The sequence below is a fragment of the Ammospiza nelsoni genome, chromosome 4 (assembly GCF_027579445.1).
Source record: "Ammospiza nelsoni isolate bAmmNel1 chromosome 4, bAmmNel1.pri, whole genome shotgun sequence".
NCBI classification, from domain to species: domain Eukaryota; kingdom Metazoa; phylum Chordata; class Aves; order Passeriformes; family Passerellidae; genus Ammospiza; species Ammospiza nelsoni.
In genome coordinates this window covers 50,754,672-50,776,156 of record NC_080636.1, presented here as the reverse complement: position 1 = coordinate 50,776,156, position 21,485 = coordinate 50,754,672, and the positions used below count along the sequence as shown (strand labels likewise).

The following is a 21,485-nucleotide window of genomic DNA, read 5'->3' as shown; positions in this document are numbered from 1 at the left end:
ATCTCTAAATTCTTATTCTATTTCTCCCCTCGCTGAAAACCTACTCCAAAAGCCAGAGGCTCTAGCAGATCTGGGTGACTACATCAATCCCTGTGCTCTAGATTCCCTCTGGGGTCAGCTGCCCTTGTAGCCAGACACTTCCCACTCCCCCAAATCCATCTGGTGCAGCTCATTTCCACCTACCTCCCGGCTCAAGAGCTTCTGCCCTGTGAATCGCTGCTGCAGGCAGGCTGCGAACCTGTGGGTGGCCGGGCTGTGTCCCCTGGGCAGCCGGCAGGACAGGCGGGCAGGTGCCCCAGGGCTGTTTCGGCTGCTGAGGCGCAGAAAGGCACGCGGTGACCTTAAGCGCTCGTTGGGAAGGAGCCCTGTGTCCCGGGCAGGATGTCCTCGGTGTCACCTGCACCTGCAGCCCCGGGCACTGTGACTAGGCGGCGCCTGGGCTGGACACAGCTGCTGGTCCCCACCCCAGGGTCTCCGTCACGCTGCTGCTGCGGGGGGAACACAGCCCTGCGGGAGCCCGGGGACTGAGCAGGGCTGGAACGACCCAAAACCGAGCTCCAGAACGAATGCCAGGCTCAGCAAAAGCCCAGCCTAGGCATGAAGCCTAAATGCAGTCCCCGGGCTGGGCAGGGAGGGGTTGAGCCCCCTGATGGGGCTGGTTGAGGTGATGAGCCCCTGCTAGTCCTTCTACCGCCCCCAGCCCTACATTGGGTGTCCCCAGCACTGTCCCCTCCTTGCCCCACAGCCGTGATGCATTCATGTCCCTGGGACTGTGCCCATATCCCCAGCCTGGTGTTCTGTATCCTCAACCTTGTGCCAGTGTCCCCAGGACTGTGTCCCCTCTGCCCAGCCCTCTCCTATACCCCAGCCCGTGTCCCATGTCCCTGAGGCTGTGTCCCTCTCCCCATTCTTGCTCCCCGTGTCCCCAGCCTTGTATCCCCATGTCCCAGACTGCCTTCCATCTCTCCAGCATTGTCCTGTATTCCCAACTCCGTGTCTTGTGGCCCCAGCTTTGTGTTCCCGGCACTGTGTCCCATGTCCTCGGCCCTGCGTCCCGCGTTCCCATGGCCCTCCTCCCGTATCCCTGTACTCCTCCATCCCCCCGCGGCCCGGCCCGGTCCGTCCCCGCCGCTCCGCCGCGCCCCCGCCCCGTCCCTCCCCGGCCGCCCCGCCCCGCCCCGGCCCCCCCGCCGCCGCCGGGACCAGCCCCCAGCGCCGCCCGCCCGGACGCGGCTGCCGCCGGCGGGACGAGGAGCCTGGCCGGTCGCACCATGAGCAGCGTCCCCGCCGACAGGGAGGGCGGCCCCGCCGACACCAGCCTGCCCGAGGAGGAGGTACCGGGGGGACACACGCACGGGGATTTGGGGCGGAGGGGGTCCGGCTTCCCCTTCCCCACCCGCGGTTCCCGGGAGCTGCCGTCCTCGGGTGCCCACGCACCCCCGCGGGATGGGGGGTCCGCGCCGTGGGGCTCCCGCCGGCTCCCGGTACCTGGGGCTGCCGCAGGGGGGACATGGACGAGTGGCGGGACCGCATCCCCGCTCCCCGGGACGCATCTATTCTCCGCCCGCATCCCCCTGGGGCTCGCCGCAAGCGCTCCTCCGCCTCGCCGGAGGGAACCTGCGGGCGCGGGGAGCCCCACGCGAGATACGGATCGCCCCGCTGGGCGTGGGGGATAAACCAGGCTCCCCCCGGTCCCGCTGCCGGTGCCTGGTGCTGCCGGTGCCCGTGGGTACCGTGCATCCAGCGGCCGCGCATCTCTTTCCCACGGGTCTCACCCCAAAAATGTCCGAAACGCTCCAATCCCCACGGGAGACCAACCCCACACCCCACCACGGTGAGAGCTGGTTTCTTCATTCCAGCCGCAAAGTTCCTGGTTTTGCCCGTGACCTTGAGATGGGAATTTGGACTTTGTGAGAGTGAGAGCGGGAAGATTCCGATCTGAGATCGCCTCCTCCTCTTCCTTAGCCTCCACCCGGCTGGGCTGCTCCAGCAGCTCCCTGCTGAGCTCCCTGCTTGGTGGCCAACGCTGGGATCGATCACCTCAGCTCCACCGCCCGCTGCCGCCTGCCTTCATTTGCTTAATTCCAGAGGGGGCTCTGGCTTCAAACTTCCCAAAGATTCCTCAAAAACGGGGAGTTCTTTCCCCTGGAGGCCTTGCGGGGTGTGTGGGAGATGATGCTGCGGCTCTGTTGGGCATGGCAGAGGGTGACACCCATGGAGGCCTGTTGCCTTTTCAAAAGCATGGAACCGTGCACCGGGCAAAACCAGGGCAGCCCTCGCTCCGCTCCCGCCGGATCCGGAGGGCCCAGGGCTGGCTGGTGCATCCTTGGGGGCCCCCTGACCCGGTGATGCCGGACAAGGAGAGCACCCGGAGGGGACGGCTGGGAGGTGCCGGGGACACACGAGGTGGGCGATGCCCGCTCCTCCCTGCCAGCCGCGCTGCTCCAGTGCCAAGCAGGTATTTTCCCTGCAGGACTTGTTCCAGCCCAGGCTGGAGGAGCCGGTGCTGTCCTATTTGCTCAAGCGCAGGGAAAGGGTTGTCCAGCTACTGTGCCTCACCTCCCCCCTCCCAGTGCTTGCCTTCCAGCCTCCTGTTCCCTCAGAAGAGGAGAGGGAGAGGTCACTCAGGGTGCTGCCAGGTGGGAGAAGCCCCCACTTCATGCCCGCTCCCCACTGGCACGCCGGGGGCTTCCCCGTCACTCTCGTGCCCCCCCCTCCCCCCGTGCAGGGGAGCTGTGGGCCAGGGGCTTCCCCACGGAGGAGCCAGAACAATTTGGGAAGGCGGTCACGTCACTCTGGCCGGGCGAGAACGGCATGTGAAAGGCTCGGCGGAGGCCTTATTTGGTAGCGGAATGGCTGCGGAGAGCCCGGCTCGAGGCTCTCGTCCCCATCCCATGCCAGATCCCTCATCCCGGGGGAGCCGTGCCATGGGGAGGGGACCCCAGGGATGCTTCCCAGCGGGAATGTGCCCAGCGAGTGGATAAAACCTGCCCCCGTGGCCCCTGTGTTGCATCTCCCCGTGCTCCTGCTTCCTTTCCTCCTTAAAGCGCGGGGTCCGGAGGGTTTGGAAGCCAGCTCCAGGCGGGACAGGGACGAGTGTGACCCGCGCCTGATCCCGCCGCTCCTCCGCTCTGTTGCAATCCCCCATCTGCTCCCTTGGCTGCTCACTGCCTTTTCCTCTGCCGCTTCCTCGTTCCAGCCCCGGCAGCTCTGGACTCGCTTTTCCCCAAGGGCTGTTTCTCTGCTCCCGTCCTTCACCGGACGTGAGAGAACCGCGATTTTCCAGCAAAGCGGCTCCGGGTGGAGAGGCCGGAGACGTGTGCCGCTCCTCCCGCATCCCCCGGGCGGAGGAACCGGCATCCCTCGGCCTCAGCCTTGTTTATGTCGGGTAGTTTTGCGGGCTCAAGGCATGCGTACACACAGCCCGGCAATCTAAACCCAGCCGAGGAAGACGCTCCATTAGCCAAGAGACTATTTATGCCAGGACTAATCCCGGCGGGGCGGGAGGGCACCCCGCAGCCGCGGGGGAGGCGGCACCCCGCTTTGCCGGGAATGGGAGGGAAGCCCTGCCGGCCCGGCTGCACGGCTCGATCGCAGCCCCGTGGCATCGCCCTCCCGCTGCCGCCGGATCCGGTGCCTCCCCGGCGAGGCGGCGGGCAGTCAGGCGGATCATCGGCTGGTGGAGCATTAAAGCGAGCCCCGCTGGAAGGGGCGCACGCACGGACGGAAGGACGAGGGATGGGAGTTGGGCTGAAGGAGGCGATTAAATGCCTCGTGGATGAATCACCCGGACGCCTCCCGCCTCCCCACGGCCTGTTAACGTTTACCGGGGCTGGTCTGGGCAGGGCAGGGCAGGGCAGGACAGGGGACCAGGATGGTGCTGGGATTCCTCTGGGATCCCTCTGGGCACTGCTGTGTGATGGGTGTCCAAGCCAAGCAAATGCCCCCCTAGTGCCTCCTTACCTGCAGGAGACAAACCTAGCTTGTGGCTTCATGTGAGGAAGAGGAGGAGGAGGAGGGCTGCTGGTGCTCCATCATGGACCTCTCCATGCTGGGGTCATCCTTGATCCATGCTCTGGAGACCCCAGTCACCTCCTGGCCCAGATCTTTGTCTCTCCTTGCATGTCCTCGGCCCTAACCTCCACAGATCCTTTCCAGCGTCCCTTAAACTGACCCAAGATGAGATACAGGATTTCAGGGACAACAGACTGGGATATGGGATGCAAAGGTGAGAGGGGACAGGCCAGGCATGGGATGGAGATGATTTCCAAGGAAGAGGAGAGTAGCACAGACGAAGGGCAGACTTCCTGCAGGAAAAACAAAAAGCCAGGAGGGGACATATCACAGGCAGAACTGTGTGGAGCTGGTTCTCCAATTCCTTCCCAGGTCTCCCTGCATTTTGGTTCGGGGTTGTTTTTTTCCTTCTCTTTCATTTTCAATGTAAACATAGGTAGGATCCAGCAGCCCTGAGAAATTTGGGAGCTGTGGGGTGCAGCAGCAGGAGAATAGGAGTAGTGTGGAAAGGGACTTGGAGCAGTCCCATAGCTGCCATGCCCATGGAAGGAAGTCAAGGTGGTCAATTTTGAGCTCCTCCTGGAGCAAACATTGGCATGCTGACTTTTAAAAAATCTTTGGTTTCACCCCAGGAAGAAGGAGAGATGGAGAAATACTCCACCAAACAGAAACTGAAAGATGTTCATACAGTAGAACTGAAACAGCTCAGGCTGTCCAAAAATACAGTGGGGTTTAGGCTGGGGGAATCCCATGCTCCAGCGCCCTTTAATCCTTGCTGGAGAGCTGTCAGTCTGGCCCTGTCCCATGACATCCTTGGGAGCAGATGCCATGCCTGATCCACCTCTCTGAAGGAGTAATTCTTCCCTGTGGAAGAACAGATATGTGCCTGCTGCCTGGCCATTTCTCTGATAAGGTTTTTTTTTTTTTTTCTCAGGGAAGGATTTTGCCCTAGGAGTGTTTCTGTTAGAGGATGGGGACTGAATCCCTGGGATTTCAGCACAAAAAAACCTGGACTACCTCCCTGTGGGCCAAAGCTCCCCTTCCATTTAAGGGCAGGAGTAATATTTCTGTCTAGAATCTTTCCCTTGGCAAAAGGGCATCTGTGCAGCCTGCTGGGATTATCCCCAAGGATGCTCCCTTGCTCTGCCATCCCACCTGCTTGTTACCCAGCAAAAGGATGCTGTTCATGTAGGACCTACTCCAACATCCCTGGGGCTGGGTGCATTTGTGGGGCGCAGATGAGGAGCACCCAGGAGCTCGTACCCATCCCCTGTCCTGGGCCCCAAAAACCCTTTTGGGGCTGGAATCCAGCTGGGGGATCCTTTAGAGCCCTTCTCCCTCTTGCCACTGTATAATTTTGCAGATTCAAACTTGGCCGACCAGCATTTGAACTTGCAAAGAAAACAAAGTCATTACAGAGGAGAAGCCCTTCCTCTGTGGGGCTGAATTTCGGAGGGCTCCTTGGGATCTTTCATCTCTGTCTCTCTCCCATGTGGCTTTGGGGACAAATGGTCTGGCAGGCTTGGGCATGCACGGTTTGGATTTCAGGGATGCGAACTGGCAGCGGGTTCCCCACTCCCTCCCACTGGTCCCTGGTGTTTCCTGAAGCTCCCCAGGGAGAGGAGAGGCAGGAAGCCAGGGATGGCTCCAGGGATGGCTCCAGGGATGAGGGAGACAGAGGACACCCTGCAGGGATGCTCAGGATGTAAACCCACCTGGGAGGGTGCATGTGTCTGGAGAGCCGATTCCCTGAACAGCAGCCGTGCTCAGAAGGACCTGTGTGAAAGCCAGTATTTTTCACCCTAGGAAAGGAAAAGGTTGTTTTCTTTAGGTTGAATTTCATGGACACAAGGGGAGATCCTCCAGGTGAATCCCTCCCTAGCCCCTGCCAGGAGAAACTGGGGCAATGTCTCCACTGGGGGACGGGGCAGCACTGAACACTGTGGGATGCTCCATCACTCCCTGGTCCCAGCAGACAAGCAGAAAGCTGGCAGGGGTCCCCTGAGGAGCTCTGGGGGATGGTCCCAATAGAGGGGACAGGCTAGTAGCCCTGGCTCAGGAAGAGGTGAGGACACCCCTTCTCTGCTGATCTCATCCAGCCTGGATGCTGGTACCCGCAGGGATGATGATGATGATGGTGATGATGGTGATGATAATGCTGGCACCCAGGATGGGTATCACCGGGGCTGTTGACACAAGGGCTGTGTGCAAACAGCTGAGTACCTTTTGTTATTTAATAGATATAGGTCAGCCAGAGGTTTTGTTCCACAAAGCAGGAATGTTTGCTGCTCCCAGGCTGGGAGATGGGGGAGATAGCTTATCTGCAGGAGAAAGAAGAAATGTCAGCAAAGAATAGGCCTGGGGTGGCTGTTTCTGGCTGTTTCCCATGTCTCTTTCCCAGGGAATGGGGCAGGCAGGGTGCCTGGACAAAAAAATGAAATAAAATACATGGAGGTTTTCCCCTTCAGCAGCCCAAAGTGTTAGGACGAGATTTTGGGGATGAGGAGAGGAACAACAGATTCAGTTCCCCACACTGCTCTCCCGGTTACAAGCTGGTTGTAAAGCAAAACCATCCCAGCACAGGGTTTGCCCATCCTGGAGGAGCCCCACATCCCCCCTCAGGGTGGTGGGAGCAGAATTTCTGCCAAACATCCCAGCTTTGAGGACGCTGCACCACGATAAAATTAGATCCACCTAAAAAGGGTTAAAACCCCTAAAAAGGTGACTTTTACAAACCAGGCACAAGTTGTTTAAATCCAGCCCTCTCTAAACCAGGGCTTTTCCTCCAGGAGGAAGAGCTCGTGTTTGCTTCTCCCAGTCCTTAATGAGCTGCTGCAATTAAACTGAGACAACAGGCATTTTCCAGGATCTGCTTGGGATGATGGGAGAAATCCTGTTGGCCAGACAGGGTAGGAAGGTGCTGGGATTCTGTGAGCTTTTTAACCTGGAGAGAACTGCTGGGGTGAGGACAGGTCCCTGCTACCTTTCCATGGTGCCTTAGCAGCTTCCTCCATGGCCACATGAAGGATAGGGCCACCCCTCCCAAAACCTCAGCATCACTCAAGTGTGATGCAACACCAGCACATTGGCTTAAGGCTTTTGTCTGCTCCCCTTGGGCTGGCATCGTCCCTCCGGCTAGAGGGAGCGTGGTGTATCCCCAAGTTAGGGACAAGAGAGGGTCCCCAGGAACCTTTATTCTTTTCCAGGTGAGGACACTCTTTGTCAGCGGGTTGCCTCTGGATATCAAGCCCCGGGAACTTTACCTGCTCTTCAGACCCTTTAAGGTATCACTCTGGGGAGGGAAAGGGAGGCTGAAAGCATGGGTTTGGCCTCTGGCCCAGCCCCATGGCCCCAGACCACTTGGGAACCCATCATCCCACCATCTGGCAACCCACTGAAGTCTAATTCAGTCAGTTTATTCAGTTATTAGTATTTAATTGTGGGGATCTCCACCAAAAACCTTTTTTAATCCTTTCCTTACAGGGGTACGAAGGGTCGCTCATCAAACTCACCTCCAAGCAGGTAGGAGCTGCCCCACATGGTGTAACCATCCCACCATTCCCTGGGGTGAGGGGCTCTCCTCTGGGCTACCCAGGAACCTGACTGATGGCTCTTGTCCTTCCTCCACAGCCCGTGGGCTTCGTCAGCTTCGACAGCCGCTCCGAGGCGGAGGCAGCCAAGAACGCGCTGAACGTGAGTGTGCCTGGCTCAGCCATTCCATTGCTCCATTTTCCCCTTGTTTCCCTGTCCCCAGAGGCTCTCTGAATTCCTCCATCACTAGGATGTGCACCTCCCATGCCAGCCAGCCCCATGGCATCCCAATCTTTCCAGACAATCTTGTTTCTCAGCTGCATCCTCCCTCCTGGGGGGCTGTGTCACTCTCACCTTTCTCAGGGCCATCCAGGAGGGCTTGAACATTCAGGACTTGAGCCTTAGATGCAAATGAGAAAGAGTATTCCCTGTTTATTCAGCAGGAAAAATCCCAGCTAAGTCTGCAAAAGAAAAAAACAAATTTCACTTTCTTTTAGCAACTTGTGAAGTTACCTGAAAATAATCACAGGCAGAACTGTGTGGAGCTGGTTCTCCAATTCCTTCCCAGCTCTCCCTGCATTTTGGTTCGGGGTTGTTTTTTTCCTTCTCTTTCATTTTCAACGTAAAACTTTTTTTTTTTTGGCTCCACTAATCCCTCTGGATAAGAGCTCGGCCTTGCGGGATGCCGACTGCCAAATATGGTGCCGATGCTAAAGATGCCGGAGGAATGTGAGCCGCCTCGGGGCCCGGCAAATTAGCTCATTTCAGGGCTGCAAGTTGAAAAAAACCCATAAATAACGGGGAGTTATTTTTGCTGCGGGGCCGGCACGCGGCGGTGCTCGCCCACCCGCTGCGCCTCCTTCCCTCCTTCCCTCCCTTCCGCAGGGCATCCGCTTCGACCCCGAGATCCCCCAGACGCTGCGGCTGGAATTTGCCAAGGCCAACACCAAGATGGCCAAGAACAAGCTGGTGGGCACCCCAAATCCCAGCACCCCTCTCCCCACTGCTGTACCTCAGTTCATCGCCCGGGAGCCCTGTGAGTACCCCCTGCACTGCCAGCAGGGCTCGGGCTGGCAGGCACCAGGGATATTGGAACTGGAAGGAGGGAGGACATCATGAGGGGGTTGGCCAAGGGGAATACCAGGTGCCATTGGAAGCATTGGTACCTGCTTGCTGTGCGGTGGCACGTGCTGGGGGCTCCCAAAGGAGAGGACCTGGCACAGGTGACAGCCAGCAGGGTGAGGTCTCAGGAGAGACCTTGGAAATGCCCTGCTGTGAGTGCTCCATGCCTGTTGTCACTTCTGGAAGAGCTTCTCTCGTGCAGACTCTGGCTCCTCACCCTGCTGCTGCACACAGGCATGAGCTACACACTCTCCTCTGCTGAATCCCTGGTTTTACTAAACCTCGTGGAGACAAGGAACCCAGCCCCAGCTCTCTGAGTGACATCCCCAGCCCCATAGCATTGCTCACCTCATGTTATCCCAGTGGGAGAATGCTGTTTTAGTTTTGTGAGCCAGCTCTCAGTGGTGGCACCTCACAGTTTTCCAGGGGCAGCTCTGCTCCTGCATCAAGGGGAGAAGGAAGGATGCAGTGAGGGTCACAGCCCTCTGGTCACCATTAACTCTCCCTCTTCTTCTCTTGCAGATGAGCTCACAGTACCTGCACTTTACCCCAGTAGCCCTGAAGTGTGGGGGCCGTACCCTCTGTACCCAGCGGAATTAGCACCTGCTCTACCTCCTCCTGCTTTCACCTACCCCGCTTCGCTGCACGCCCAGGTAATTCCAACCATCCACCTCCACTGCTCACCCTCCCTCCTGCCCTGGCCCCCCCCTTCCCCTCGGTGCTCACTGCACCACTAACTCTGCCCGGCTCACAGGCACTCACTCCCCGCTCCCTGAGAGTTAGGGACAGCTCCCAAATGGAGCAGAACGCTGGCAGGGGTTCCTGTCTTTCCCCAGACTCCTCTCTCTGCCTTCCTACTTTTGCTGGTACCTGTGGTGGGGCAGGTGGTGAGGGAGGAGGGAGAGCTGGGGATGCTCCCAAGCCCATGGCACTGAACCATCCGGCTGCCAGTGTGAGAGGGGGCCTCCAGAACCCCTGGCTGCCCCTGCAGCACGGCTGGGATGCTGCTCATGGATGTGCTGCTCATGGGGTGTGAAGGCAAGCAGCTCTCACGGGGAGGAGAGGGAAGTGAAGCACAAATGGAGGGTCCATCTTTTATTGACGAGGAGCTGCCTCGTCACAAGCGCTTTCTGCCGGCTGCTGCTGGCCCCCGGTGGCAGCATGGGCTGTTAAAAATTAACCATCCGCCTGGGAGAGGAGCAGGGGAAAGAGGAGGAGAGGTGGAAATGGCGGAGGAAGAGGATTTCTTTGCAGTGCCAGCCTTGCAGCATCATGGGGATGCTGGCAAAGGACCCCTGCCACAAGGGGGAAAGGGCACCTCCTCAGCATCCATGCTGGGCAGCACCCTGGCTTTTGCTCCTTGCCGTGAGCTCCAGCTCAGCGATGAACAGGAGGCAACAAGCACATGGAAACAGATTTGCCAGATAAACTGCATCCAAAAGGCTTTTGGCCTTGGCCCACCAGGATTGAGCCAGATTATCCAGAGCCACCATCACTGAGAGCTGGAGCAGCCAGAGGCTGGTTTGAGCAGAAGGGTGATGAAAAGTGCTCAGTGTGCAAATCATGTGCAGGCTTTGGATGAAACTCCAGCTTTCTGGGCCCTGCTGTTCATAGGAAGAGTGTTAGTAAATATTATTGCAGCTACGTACTTGCCTTGTCAAATAACTGCTAACAGGCAGCACCTGCCCTGCTCAGGGAAGCGCACAGCCAAGGAAACAGGCATACAGAAGCTCTGAGGGTCCCTTGGGAAAACCCAGGCTGAGACCTGATGTTAGACAGAAGCAATATTACCTGATGTGAAATATCAGCCTGCTGGGGAGGGTGCTGGTGGTACCTTCCCATCCTCCTGTGCAGCTGCTGGGGTTGTGGCTTTGCTGGGTGGGGGCTGGAGACTGGTGCCACCATCCAAACTGGAGCTGCTTTGCTGGATCCTGCAGACAGCAGCGGGACCAGGAACTGCAGGATGGACAGTGGGGCTGGCTTGGAGTGATCTGGCAGAGCACTGAGTGCCTGCATGCCAAATTTTGGCATCTGATGTTTTCCACCCTGTTTCAAGCGGGCTTTGCAGGAGCTGAGAAGGATGAGCTCACTCCTGCTCAGTGGGACCATGGTGCTGCTGTCCCAGCTCCATCCTGCTGGAAGCAGCCATGCCAGGGGCTGTGCCTCAGTGTTACTGTTGGAATTGGAGCTGGGATGGCTGTACTGCTGTTCCAACCTCCCTCCACCCTGTTCCTGGGAAAAGCTGGGAAAAGCCAGCAAAAGGGAGCCCAGCCACAGCCTGATGTTGCCAGGCTGGGCAGCCAGCCCCCCTCTCTCACCTTGTGTCCCCCTTGCCTTGGCAGATGCGCTGGCTCCCTCCCTCCGAGGCTGGTTCTCAGGGCTGGAAATCCCGTCAGTTCTGCTGAATGCCGGGTGAGTGCCGCTGTCCCATCCTCCTGGGCCACCTGGGGACCACCTCCACCTCTGCCCTGAGCTTCCCCACTGGGACTCCCAGGCTCTCCAGCAGCTCAGGGTGGGCGGCCACTTTCCAGCAGACACCCCAAGTCCAGTTGCCCTCCTTGTCCCCAGAAAGGGATGTCTGTGCCATCATTCACTTTCCCACATGTCCTGGGGCAGGAGGGAATGGCAGCATGCCAGAGGGGGGTGTTGTGATGGAAAAGGCAGCCTTGACACCATCACCTCATTAAACCTTAAGGAAAGCTATCCAGGCAGCCCGGGGTGGTGGGGGTGCCAAAACAAGAAGCACAGCCTTACCAAGCACCCAGCTGCCCGGCAGGAAGGAGGGATGATCCCATTCCATCTGGGACCCCTTCGGATGGAAAAAGCCTTGCAAGATACGCTCTGCAAATAACTTCGGCCTTTGTGGATAAATAAACAAAGGGGACTCACACAGAAGAGGGAAAAGAGCCTTGGTGGACACTGAGCACTGCTTGCCCTGCAATCCCAGCCTGCCTGGACCACCCTAGCCAGAAACAATCCCTGCTGGGAAGACTCCTGCTTCCACATCTGCTTGTAGAGAAATGCCAATGGATCCAAAGCTCTGGCATCAGCTGCCCATGCTCACATGTGACTGCTCTGCCCATCTGCCTGGCATCTGCAGCCCTGGAGGTCACTCAGCTGGGAGGGCATGAGGCCCAGCCCCAGCTGCAGCTGGCCCCAGACTTGGATCCATAAAGAATTCACTGGCTATTTTAGGCCCAGCAGATAAAAATAGGGAGTAGCGAGGCTTTGGGAACCAATGGTTCTTCCAAAATATGCAACGTGCCAATGTTTCCAGATAAAATGTGAGCAGAGATGCTTTTGGGAAGGGGAGATGAGCAAACCCCTTGAAACAGGTCCACCAGCCCAAGAGCCACAGTGGGTGGTGAGGATGGAGGGTCAGGGACCTCCTGTTTTCCTTCCAGGCTCCTCCAGCTGGGAAGGGCACAGAGGGCTTGGCTGAGGGCCCGGCTCTCCTGCCTGCATCTGTCTGGATTTGCTGCCTGGAGCCCATCATGGCAGGGCTAATCCCACAATCAGTTAGGTTGGAAAAGACATCTGAGACCACCAAGTGCTATCTTTGGCCCAATAAGCTGCAAGCTGTCCCCTTGGGAAGTGCCAGCTGTGGTCCCTGTGAAATCAACCCTGCCCTCAGCAAACTGACCTCAGTCCCCAGTGCCAGCGTCCCTCACTCTCTGCCGTGTCCTCCCACAGGTCTCAGGTGTGTGATGGTGGCCTACAGTCAGTCTTGTGGGTATTAATGGAGTCTTCCAAAGTGGCTACTGGGTTGGTGTGCTCTCCACAGGACCTCAGTGTGCTGGTAAGGATGCCACCCTGCGGGCTCAGCTGCTTCGGGAAGGGGCAGAGGAGTGAGGAAGTCAACACAATGATGTCCCTGAGGAACAGGCCCTGAGGTTGGCAGGGCCCTGGGGTTGCTCCAGCTACTGCCCTGCAGAGCCATGGCCCTGTCATTCCCCTGGATGGCTGTTATCTGGGGTGAGAGTTTCCACAGCCAAGGAATGCCTCTCATTACCCTGCTAATCTCATCTCCCTCCTTGCTTCCTGCCTTGGATCAACAGAGACTGAATTCCTCTTAACTGCAAAACTCACACTTAACTCCCGGCTTCCCACTTCCAGCCCCAGGGACTGCAGCCAGCAGGAGGAACAAAGTGGGATCAGTGGGGTTCTTTGTGACAGGGATGCTATGGTCTCTCCCTGCAGGCAGGTCCCACCTTGCCCTTTCCCCGCTAAACAACTGTCCTTAGAGCAGGGTCCTGACACAAAATTTCCAAAACAAGCCTCCCTCTCCCCCCTACCTTGCTTCCTTCCTTCCACGAAGGAAGAGAGATTAACCACAGCCCTTTTTCCTCCATCACAGCTGCTCTTTTTTTTTTAACACCTCTCTTTGTTGTTTCAGGCTTGAAAAAAAACCTCACACAAGTTTGGATTCCTCCAAGACTTTCCCACAGCCTCTATCACACATCTGCTCTCCTAGAAGAAAAAAGAAAAACATACCTAGTAATAATATTTTCCTCTTTTACACTGTATATTTGTAAGGAAGAGTGTGTTACTCCTGAAAGCATGGTTTGACAGGCATTGCTGTAGTGTTTGAAAAGCCTTTTCAAATGGAACCATAGGAAAGCAGACTACAAAAAAAGAAAAAAAAAGAAAAAAGAAAGAAAAAATAAAAAAGAAAGTAAAAGGAAAAAAACCAAAACAAGAACAAGTATTTTTGTACCAAAGTTCCTCAAGAGGACAATCTTCCACCGGGTCGGACCACAGGCTTTGTGCTTGACTTTCAACGTGTGTAAAGAAGAGTCCTATTATCCCCTGGCCCTGGCAGCTGCATGTGGAAGGCACGATGTTCACAAGCGTGAGGATGTCGACACACATGATGCAGGTTTGCAGGAAGTGTGCTCCCCTGGCACAGGAACTGTGCCAACACTCTGGCTGTGTTGGCAAGGTGTCTGCAGACACTACAGTATTACTGCTCTCTTCCCAGTTGCACCAAATGACCAGCAGGCAGGACGACCAGGAACTTCCTTCCCATGGTTTTTTTACCTTGGGGCTGTGTTCATAGCTGCTGTGCAAAGCTTCAGTGGGGTACAACAGCTCAGATCAGGGATGGGCAGGCAGCCCACACACGTAGCAAGGTGACAATTTGCCTCCTCCTCCTCCTCCTGCTGCTGCCATGACTGCTCCAAGCTGTTACAGGCAACATAAACTGCTGTATAAAAAAACATACCAACAAATCCTTGGTTTGTCAGCTCCCTCCAGGTTGGACATGAGTCCTGAGGGGCTCCCCATTATCCTGAAGCACTGGCCTGGCCTGGCCAGTGTTTGAGTGCCGATGTTATGCTGGCCCAGCTGCTCTCTGTGTGGCATTCCCATGTTTCCATGTGCAAAGATGAGAAGGGAGGCTGCCAACATCCTTTACAGAGATAGAGTACCAGCAGAGAGACTGCTTGATATACTAGTTCTCCTTCTCCTAGCTCCAGGAGGAATTTGGAAAAAGAAGAGAGCAAACTGACTCAAAAGCTCTATCAGTTTCCGTTTCTTGCAAAGGGAGGTGCAGAACTTCTCCTTCCATTGCGTTTCCCCCATCTCCATTCCAGCTGCAGGGAACACTGAGCTCAGCTGCTACCCAGGCCTCACTGTAGCTGGTTTTTCCCAGCTGTTCGTGGCCTCGTTAAACATCATCACCTTTTCCTTTCTCCTTCCTCTTGTCCTGTGGGTGGGCCACAATAAGATGGCTGAGATTCTGGCCATCGGGGTGGGACAGGGGGAGGAAAAAATGGGGTTTTTCACCATCAGAAACTGTCCCGTTGGGGTCTTCTGTAAAAAATGGGCCTGATAAAAGTGATGTGAGAAGAAATCAAATCCAAGACAAACCTCAGAGCGGCTCCAAAAGGAACGATACCAGTGTTCCCAAGCGACGGACTAACTCTTTTAGCAAACTATTTCCTGTACTTTGTCTCGTGGAGAGGAGAGAAGCTTCCACATTGTCTACTCTGCTTTTGGAAATATGTTTAAAGGTACTTTTCTATTGTAATTTTTTAAAAATAAAACCGGTGATTATTATAAGTTACGCGCAGAGCGTCGCTGTGTGCTGTGTATCCGGCTGGGAACAGGGAGAAGGATCCCAGCACACCCCGCAGGGCCTTGGCAAACATCAGCCTGTTTCCTCCCTCGGGAGCAGCTGAAAGCACTGTCAGGCTCCTGGGTGATTTTTCAGGGTAGATGCCATCGTCCTGTTTGGCTCTCTTGGATCTCTAGGAAAGCTCCAAAATCCAGGCTGGAAGGACCAGCAGGCTTTAAAGAAATGACTCCAAGTTTACAAAGATGTTATCGGTTAGTTTTAAACCTACTAATCTTGGCACAGAGCACGGGAGCTGGGAAGCAATTTTCCATGAGCTCAGCCTCGGCTGAGGCAAACGTAACCTAGAGACCAAGGGCCAGATTAGCTCTGTATTTTTTTTAACATGCTGGGAATTTTGAAAAACTCCAGTTTGTAAGCCCAACCGAGAAATTCCTCCTCCTTTCTTTGCTCTGCTCCCACCCTGACAAATGTGACCAGCATCCCCAGGAGCTTCAGCCAACACACCAGGCTTCAAAAACAAAGTGCCAGGAGCAAGCTCCAGCTTAGCAAAGGCAGCCTGGCAAACGGGGTGTAAAGGACAGGATTAAAAAAGCTACAAGCTCCAGGGTGGAAGGAAGAGGCATGACAGTTATTTGAAACCCCTGGCTGGCAGGGATGAGTTAAACCCTTAATGTTGGATGTTAATCCCGCTGTGGCCACCTAGAGTCACAGCTTTCACAGCTTTCCTTCTGAGCTGCATCCAGCAGAGAGTTTGTTGGCAGGCATGGGGGAGGAAGGGAAGGGAAGGGAGCCACAACACTGCTGCTCAGCCCAAGAGCTGCTCTGAGCAGCAGCAACTGGTCAAAACCTCTGTCCCAGGCACCACTTTGAGAGACACACAGATGTTTTTGGGAGCGGATTAAGCAGCAAACATCCTGCAGCTAAGAGAGCTGTGAAACATGCACACATCCTGGACTTTGCCTGGGCATTGCATCTGCTCCCAGATTTGCCCTGCAACAGGAAGTGGGGCCTTGCCCAAAATATTTAACCTCTTGACCATTTCTTTTTTTTCTAATTTCCCCCAAAAGCCAGCCTGTTTTTGTCTCTGTGCTGATGAGCGTTGCCCTAATCAGCGAGGGGTGGGAGCAGTACGGCTGCTGCTCGCCTGGCGTCCCCTTTGCCCGCGGTGACCTTTCCCCCTGCGGCCGGCCGGAGGAACATTCCTTCCCTGTGACCACTGGGGCACTTACAGGAAGGCCCAAGCTGCTGGCTGACACTGGAGAATTGCAAAACAGGATCAGGGACTCCCATGCCAGAGCTGCCATCCGATACCAGGGAAAAGTCCTGGGGGATATGAACAGGCAGAGCTGGAAAAACCAAAGCGAGATTTTGCACTCTCATTGTTTCTGTTTTCCCAAGTCTGTTTGTTCCCATCCCCCTAGCATAAGGCTAAGCTCAGGGAGGGGGGATGCAGGCAGCTCCTTCCTGTGCATCCCTGCACAGGGGCTGGCTGACCAGCAGCAGGCTGGAAGTAGCTGCAAAGGCAGGGAACAGCTTGGCAGGGCCTAGAGAGAAAACACAGCGCTAATTCCCCACGTCAGATGGACACAAGTGAACAGCAGAGAAATGGGAACAAGGTAGGAGAGGGAGAGCCACATCTCAGAGGATTTGGGTGGATGGTCAGGCAGCAGCAGAAGGGACAGGGGTCCTGCCACAGGAATGGAGATGCACCAGCCAGGCCAGGGAGGGCAAAGGGCAGACAGAGCTGGCGCCGAGGCCGGCAGCACCCGCAGCCCGGATGGGGCAGGGAGGAGGAGCAAGCCCAGGGCCGCTCCTGGGAGAGGGGGAGAAGGAATAACAAGACTGGGAGAAGAGAGATGTGAGAGCACCAGGGCTTGGCCAGGCAGCTTTAAAGGCTGAGACACAGGCTGTGAGGGAAGCCAGTGGCTGAGAGCAATGAGATGAGTGGCTTTGTGAGGATAGCTGGGGCCTGGCACAGCACTCAGCACGGATTTGTTCCCTGATTCCTGAAGGGAAAACCGAGAGGTGTCACTCTGCAAGGGTCACTGCACTGTCTGAGAGCTGCCAGGCAAGGCTCTGTTCTCCCTGCCAGCACAAAAAGGAGGACATTCCAACCCAGGGGCATGAGCTGGGTGCTGCAGATGTGATCTGCCCCGAGAGCCAGGCTCCAGCCGACACCTGAACACTGCTACCTGCCTCACTCAGGGTACAAACCGAGATGACAGCGGGGCTTAAAAAAGCAAAGCTGAGAAATACCATTAGCAGGTCCCTGAAATGCTGTCTCTAAAACACTGGGAAGTCAACCGTTAGCAGAGTCTGGACTTCATCTCTGCAGTCTCCATAATTAATAACCAGCTCAGGAGGGAATAGAGAACACAACCAAACTGATGGAGGCAGGAAGAAATCGCACAAGTACTTCAGGCCTTGGATGCAAGCCCAGAAGTGCAGGTATATAGTCAAAAAATTAACTTAATGGCAGGACAAGCTCCTGCCTTAACCATCCTTTTCCCCTGCTGTGCTTGTACTCTGCACAATGTCCAACCCACGAGGCTGGAGCTGTTCGACACGTGAATCCCAGCCACAGAAGCACTGATGGGCTTTCAGAGTCATGGCTGCTTTTCCTGGGCTGTTGAGTAACACAGAGGCCACTGCAAGCCAAAGCAGCAGAAAGCAAGCTGGGGGAAACAATAACTGCTCTTACAGCATGCCAGGAGGCACCAAAGGAACCAGGGCTCAGAGCCACAGGTGGGTACAAGGGGCTGCAGGAGGTCTCTGATCCAACCTCCCTCTCACAACAGGACTGCTGCTACCAAGAGACCTGGGCAGCCTGGTCTTGTCTGGGCAATGCTTGAACCCTCCATGGATGGAGACATCTCCCCACCAGCTGTTTTCCTCCTAATATCCAAGCCAAACTTCCCACATTCCCCTATTATGTTATCTGCCATAGCTGCCAAAAGCATTTGACCACATCATCCTCCTTACTGCCCTTCACACTGCTGTACCTTGTGATCAGATACACCCTCAGCCACCTGCTCAACACATTCAGCAGTCCCAGCTCCCCACCCTCCTCCCAGACCCTCTGCCCCCAGCCCTGACCAGCCTGGGAGCTCCAAACAGCATCCCTGGGGATGGAGGGGTGACTGAATAGATGGGGAGGCCTAAACTGGACACAGTGCCCAGATGGGAGCTCCCTGGTGCTGAGCAGAAAGCCAACTGCTTCCCTTGCTCTGCTGGCCCTTGCTGGAGCGGTGAAGGCTGCGGTCACCTCATTTGGGAAGGGAGCAGCTACAGCTATGCAATGCCAGGGAGCCCTGCTCTGTCCAGGCAAGCCCTCTCTTCTGGGGACATGCCAATCTTCCTGATCTGCATGGCAGGGATGTGTCCAGAGAGCCTGAGCAGAGCTGACAACACTGACACGGTCAGAACACACTCACAGAGCCAAAGGATAGACCTGAGGCACAGTGCCAGAGCAGACCCTCCCTCCCCTGGGAAGAGATAAAATCCCAGAGCACCTCCTTTGCTATATCCCTGACTTTGCCAGCAGACGGAAGCCAGCACCAGCAGGCTGAGATCCAAGCTCTCCTCTCCCTGATGGCTGCCAGTGGTTAGCCTTGCCATTCTAAACCAGCCAGCACTGAGCACTGGCTCTCCTGGCCATCCTTCCCCCAGAAGCAGGAGCTGCCAGAGGCCCCCGAGGCAGTAACACACAAAGGGGCCTGGTACATTAGCAACAACCTGAAAGTGAGCAACAAAGCTGGAAATAATAAGATGTCAGCACCACGGCTGCTTTTGGTAATCTGCAAAGGCAGCCCCTCCTCATCAGCAGGTAGCGGGAGCGCGGCTCTCCCTGGTGGCCTGGCACCGCCCGCCTGTGCTCATCAGAAGTGACAGCCCTGACTGGCTGCAGGCACGTGCAGGGCCTCCCTTCCCTTCCCAGGGCTCCCTGGCCTCACTCTCCTCCACTCCCTAAAAGCCTGGAGTGATCATGATGAATTATAGATGAGCTCTCGTACACATCGCCTCATGTCAGTTTTCTCATTCAACCATATGCCACCCTGCTGCTTTCCATCCCCTTCCAGAATGATCTTCTTAAGGGAGGAGAAGGTGGAATAACTCTGCAGTCAGAGCAACTTTTAGGAGAGAAGTTAGTCAGTAGAGATCTATGTGACACACCTGGGCTACTCAACTTGACTCTTAAAAAAAGAAAAACCTTGTTGGGATCAACCCATCAAATTCTGGAGCGGAGGGAACACAATGTCCTTGCTGGACAGGAGCCCCAGGAGAGTGGAAGAGGCTGGGAAAGGTATAGACAGCACTGAGATGGGTTTGCCAAAGAACCTTCCTGAAATGCACAAGACCAAGGTGCCTGCCACAACCCACTTCCATCTGAAATACTCTGTTCTATGTTCTCAGCCCAAGTGCCCTCATCTTCCTGGTTTGCAGCAGATGCTTCCAGGGAAGGAGGAGAAAAGTGGGATAATGGCCCAGGGCTGCCAGGACAGGACAGCACATGATGCCTCTCAGCAGCCTCTGCAATGCCAGCCTAAGGGAAGAAGGGTTTTGCCAAAGTAAGCAAGCTGAGGGCATGGTGGTTTTGGCCACTGGGAGAGTCATTCTGCCACACACAGAACACAAGAGAACATGATGGAGGAATATGAAGGAGGTTTAAGTTTTTAACAGCTCAGCTTCAGCAAAAAGCCTGATCAGGATATAATGCTGTGAAGTGGACTACAATGGTACTAAAATGGTCTCAGCAAACAGACTCATGCTCATACAGTCTGAGATGTTTTCTAGTTCCACCATCTGATTTTTAAGAGGTCTTGGGAAAAAAAAGGAACACTGGGAGCATCTTTGGAAACAAAATCCAGCTCCTGAAGTCTACAGAAAAGAGAGGAGCTCACGTTTCTGTTCTTTTTGACAGGCTCAGAAAATTGGGTCTGGTCACCCTGGAGAAGAGGAGGTTGGATGGAGACTTCACAGCCCCCTCCAGTATCTGGAGGGCCACAGAGGGAAGGAAGCCAGAGAGGGACCCTTTATCAGGGACTGTAGTGACAGGACAAGGGAGAATGGGTACAAACTGAAAGAGGGGAAATTTAGCTTAGATATATGGAAGAAAGACTTCCCTGTGAGGGTCCTGTGGCCCTGGCACAGATTACCCAGAGCTGTGGTTGCCCCACTCCTGGAAGTGTCTAAGGCTGGCTTGGAGTGGGTTTGAAGCAACCTGGTCTAGTGGAAGGTGTCCCTGCCCATGGCAGGGGCTGGAATGGGATGAATGGGATGGGATTTAAGGTCCCTTCCAACCCAAACCAGGTTGGGACTCTACAATTCTGTGCTAACTGTCTGAACTTATTTTCTCCACCACTGCTTTCTATAGTCCATGCCACCACTAACAGGCCAACATGAGCTCTCCTTCAGCTGTTTTTCAGATTTTACCCTAACAAGCTATAAAACTTATTTATGCCCTTTCTGCTACTATTGCAGAGGAGAAGGCATCCACCAGTGAGGCAAAGCATCTAATTCGGTCTTTCCAACTGGACACCACCTGGACTCTTTTGTTCCTTTGAACACTGGAGCCTGACAAGGCCAGTGCAGCACACAGAGCTCACAGTCACTTTCCCTTTCCTGCTCTCCTGTTTTTTTGACCTAACATATTTTTAATCTTTCAAAGTAGCTGGAGGCATTTTCTTTAGACTCAGACTCTATTATCCTAATCACTTGAGCAGAGAAACAAAGCAGGTAGCCTACCTTGCAGCCAGCTTTGGTTCACAGAGAAAGGGCAGTGTTATGTAAGATAAATGGGAAGTTACTCCATGAGACTCCCCAAAGGCAGGAAAAGCAACTCAGAGCTCTGCTGTTGTCCAAACACCATCACCAAAAAAAAACACTGCTCAAAAATGCAGCAGATGGAAGGGAATCTTTTCTACCTTGAGTGAAGATGACAGAAGAGAGGTGAACAGTTTTGCAAGTGTGCTGCAGGTACTCAAAGCAGAGCTGTAATGCAAAACTAAAAAGCGCCAAAAGGAATTGTTTGTGCTGACCTGGAAGATATAGGAAAGAAAAGAGGTTCAAAGCCATCTGGAGCAGCACACTTTTATATATATATATATATATTTAAAAAGCATGAAACATATATATAAAAATAATAGAAGAAGCCTCCTAACAGCATTTGCCAGCTCCTTAACCAGGGCTGACATGTGCAAGGCTCGGAGCACTGCCTGTTTCTCAGAAGAGCAGCCTTTCAAACCAGGAGGATAAACGCTGCACTTACAGAAGCACGTTTCCCCAAGCTGACAGAACTTGTTCAGTGCCACAGCAACAAAGCCTCATTCTTCATCTGCTCACGTGGCCGCATCCGACGGCCTCTGCTCCGAGCAAGACCACAGCCTGAGCTCAGGCAGCAGTGATGTGCCCTCGGTGGGGAGCTGCAGGCACCTCTTTTATCTCTGATCCTAACCCTGGAAGAACGCAGGAACAGCTCCTCTCCTGCAGGGCCGTGCAAACAGGATCAGCATTGACCAGCTCTGCTTTAGAACACAACAATAAGTTATGGAGAGGACACGGTTTGGCCACAGTCCATGTAAGGCTGTGCTGCACACAACACCAGGCATTGACAGGCAGCTTGCATTTAAGGTGGTTCCTCCCCTCTCCCCAGCCATCATTAAAGAGATGACAGTGTTAGCCTAGTACAGTTAAGTCACTGAGAGGATAAAAATATAGCAAAGATTCCTTTACCTCCATG

The 21,485-nt window shown here is 55.1% G+C and overlaps 1 protein-coding gene across 1 annotated transcript; it reads left to right on the top strand.

Moving 5' to 3' along the window:
- Positions 1-1,237: 1,237 nt before the first annotated feature.
- Positions 1,238-14,734, top strand: RBPMS (RNA binding protein, mRNA processing factor). Its single transcript, XM_059471139.1, has 9 exons — positions 1,238-1,334; positions 7,221-7,298; positions 7,498-7,536; positions 7,645-7,707; positions 8,431-8,581; positions 9,190-9,320; positions 11,010-11,079; positions 12,361-12,466; positions 13,064-14,734. Exons 1-7 carry the CDS (start codon positions 1,272-1,274, stop codon positions 11,070-11,072), a joined length of 588 nt encoding a protein of 195 aa, XP_059327122.1. The 5' UTR covers positions 1,238-1,271; the 3' UTR covers positions 11,073-11,079; positions 12,361-12,466; positions 13,064-14,734.
- Positions 14,735-21,485: the final 6,751 nt, after the last annotated feature.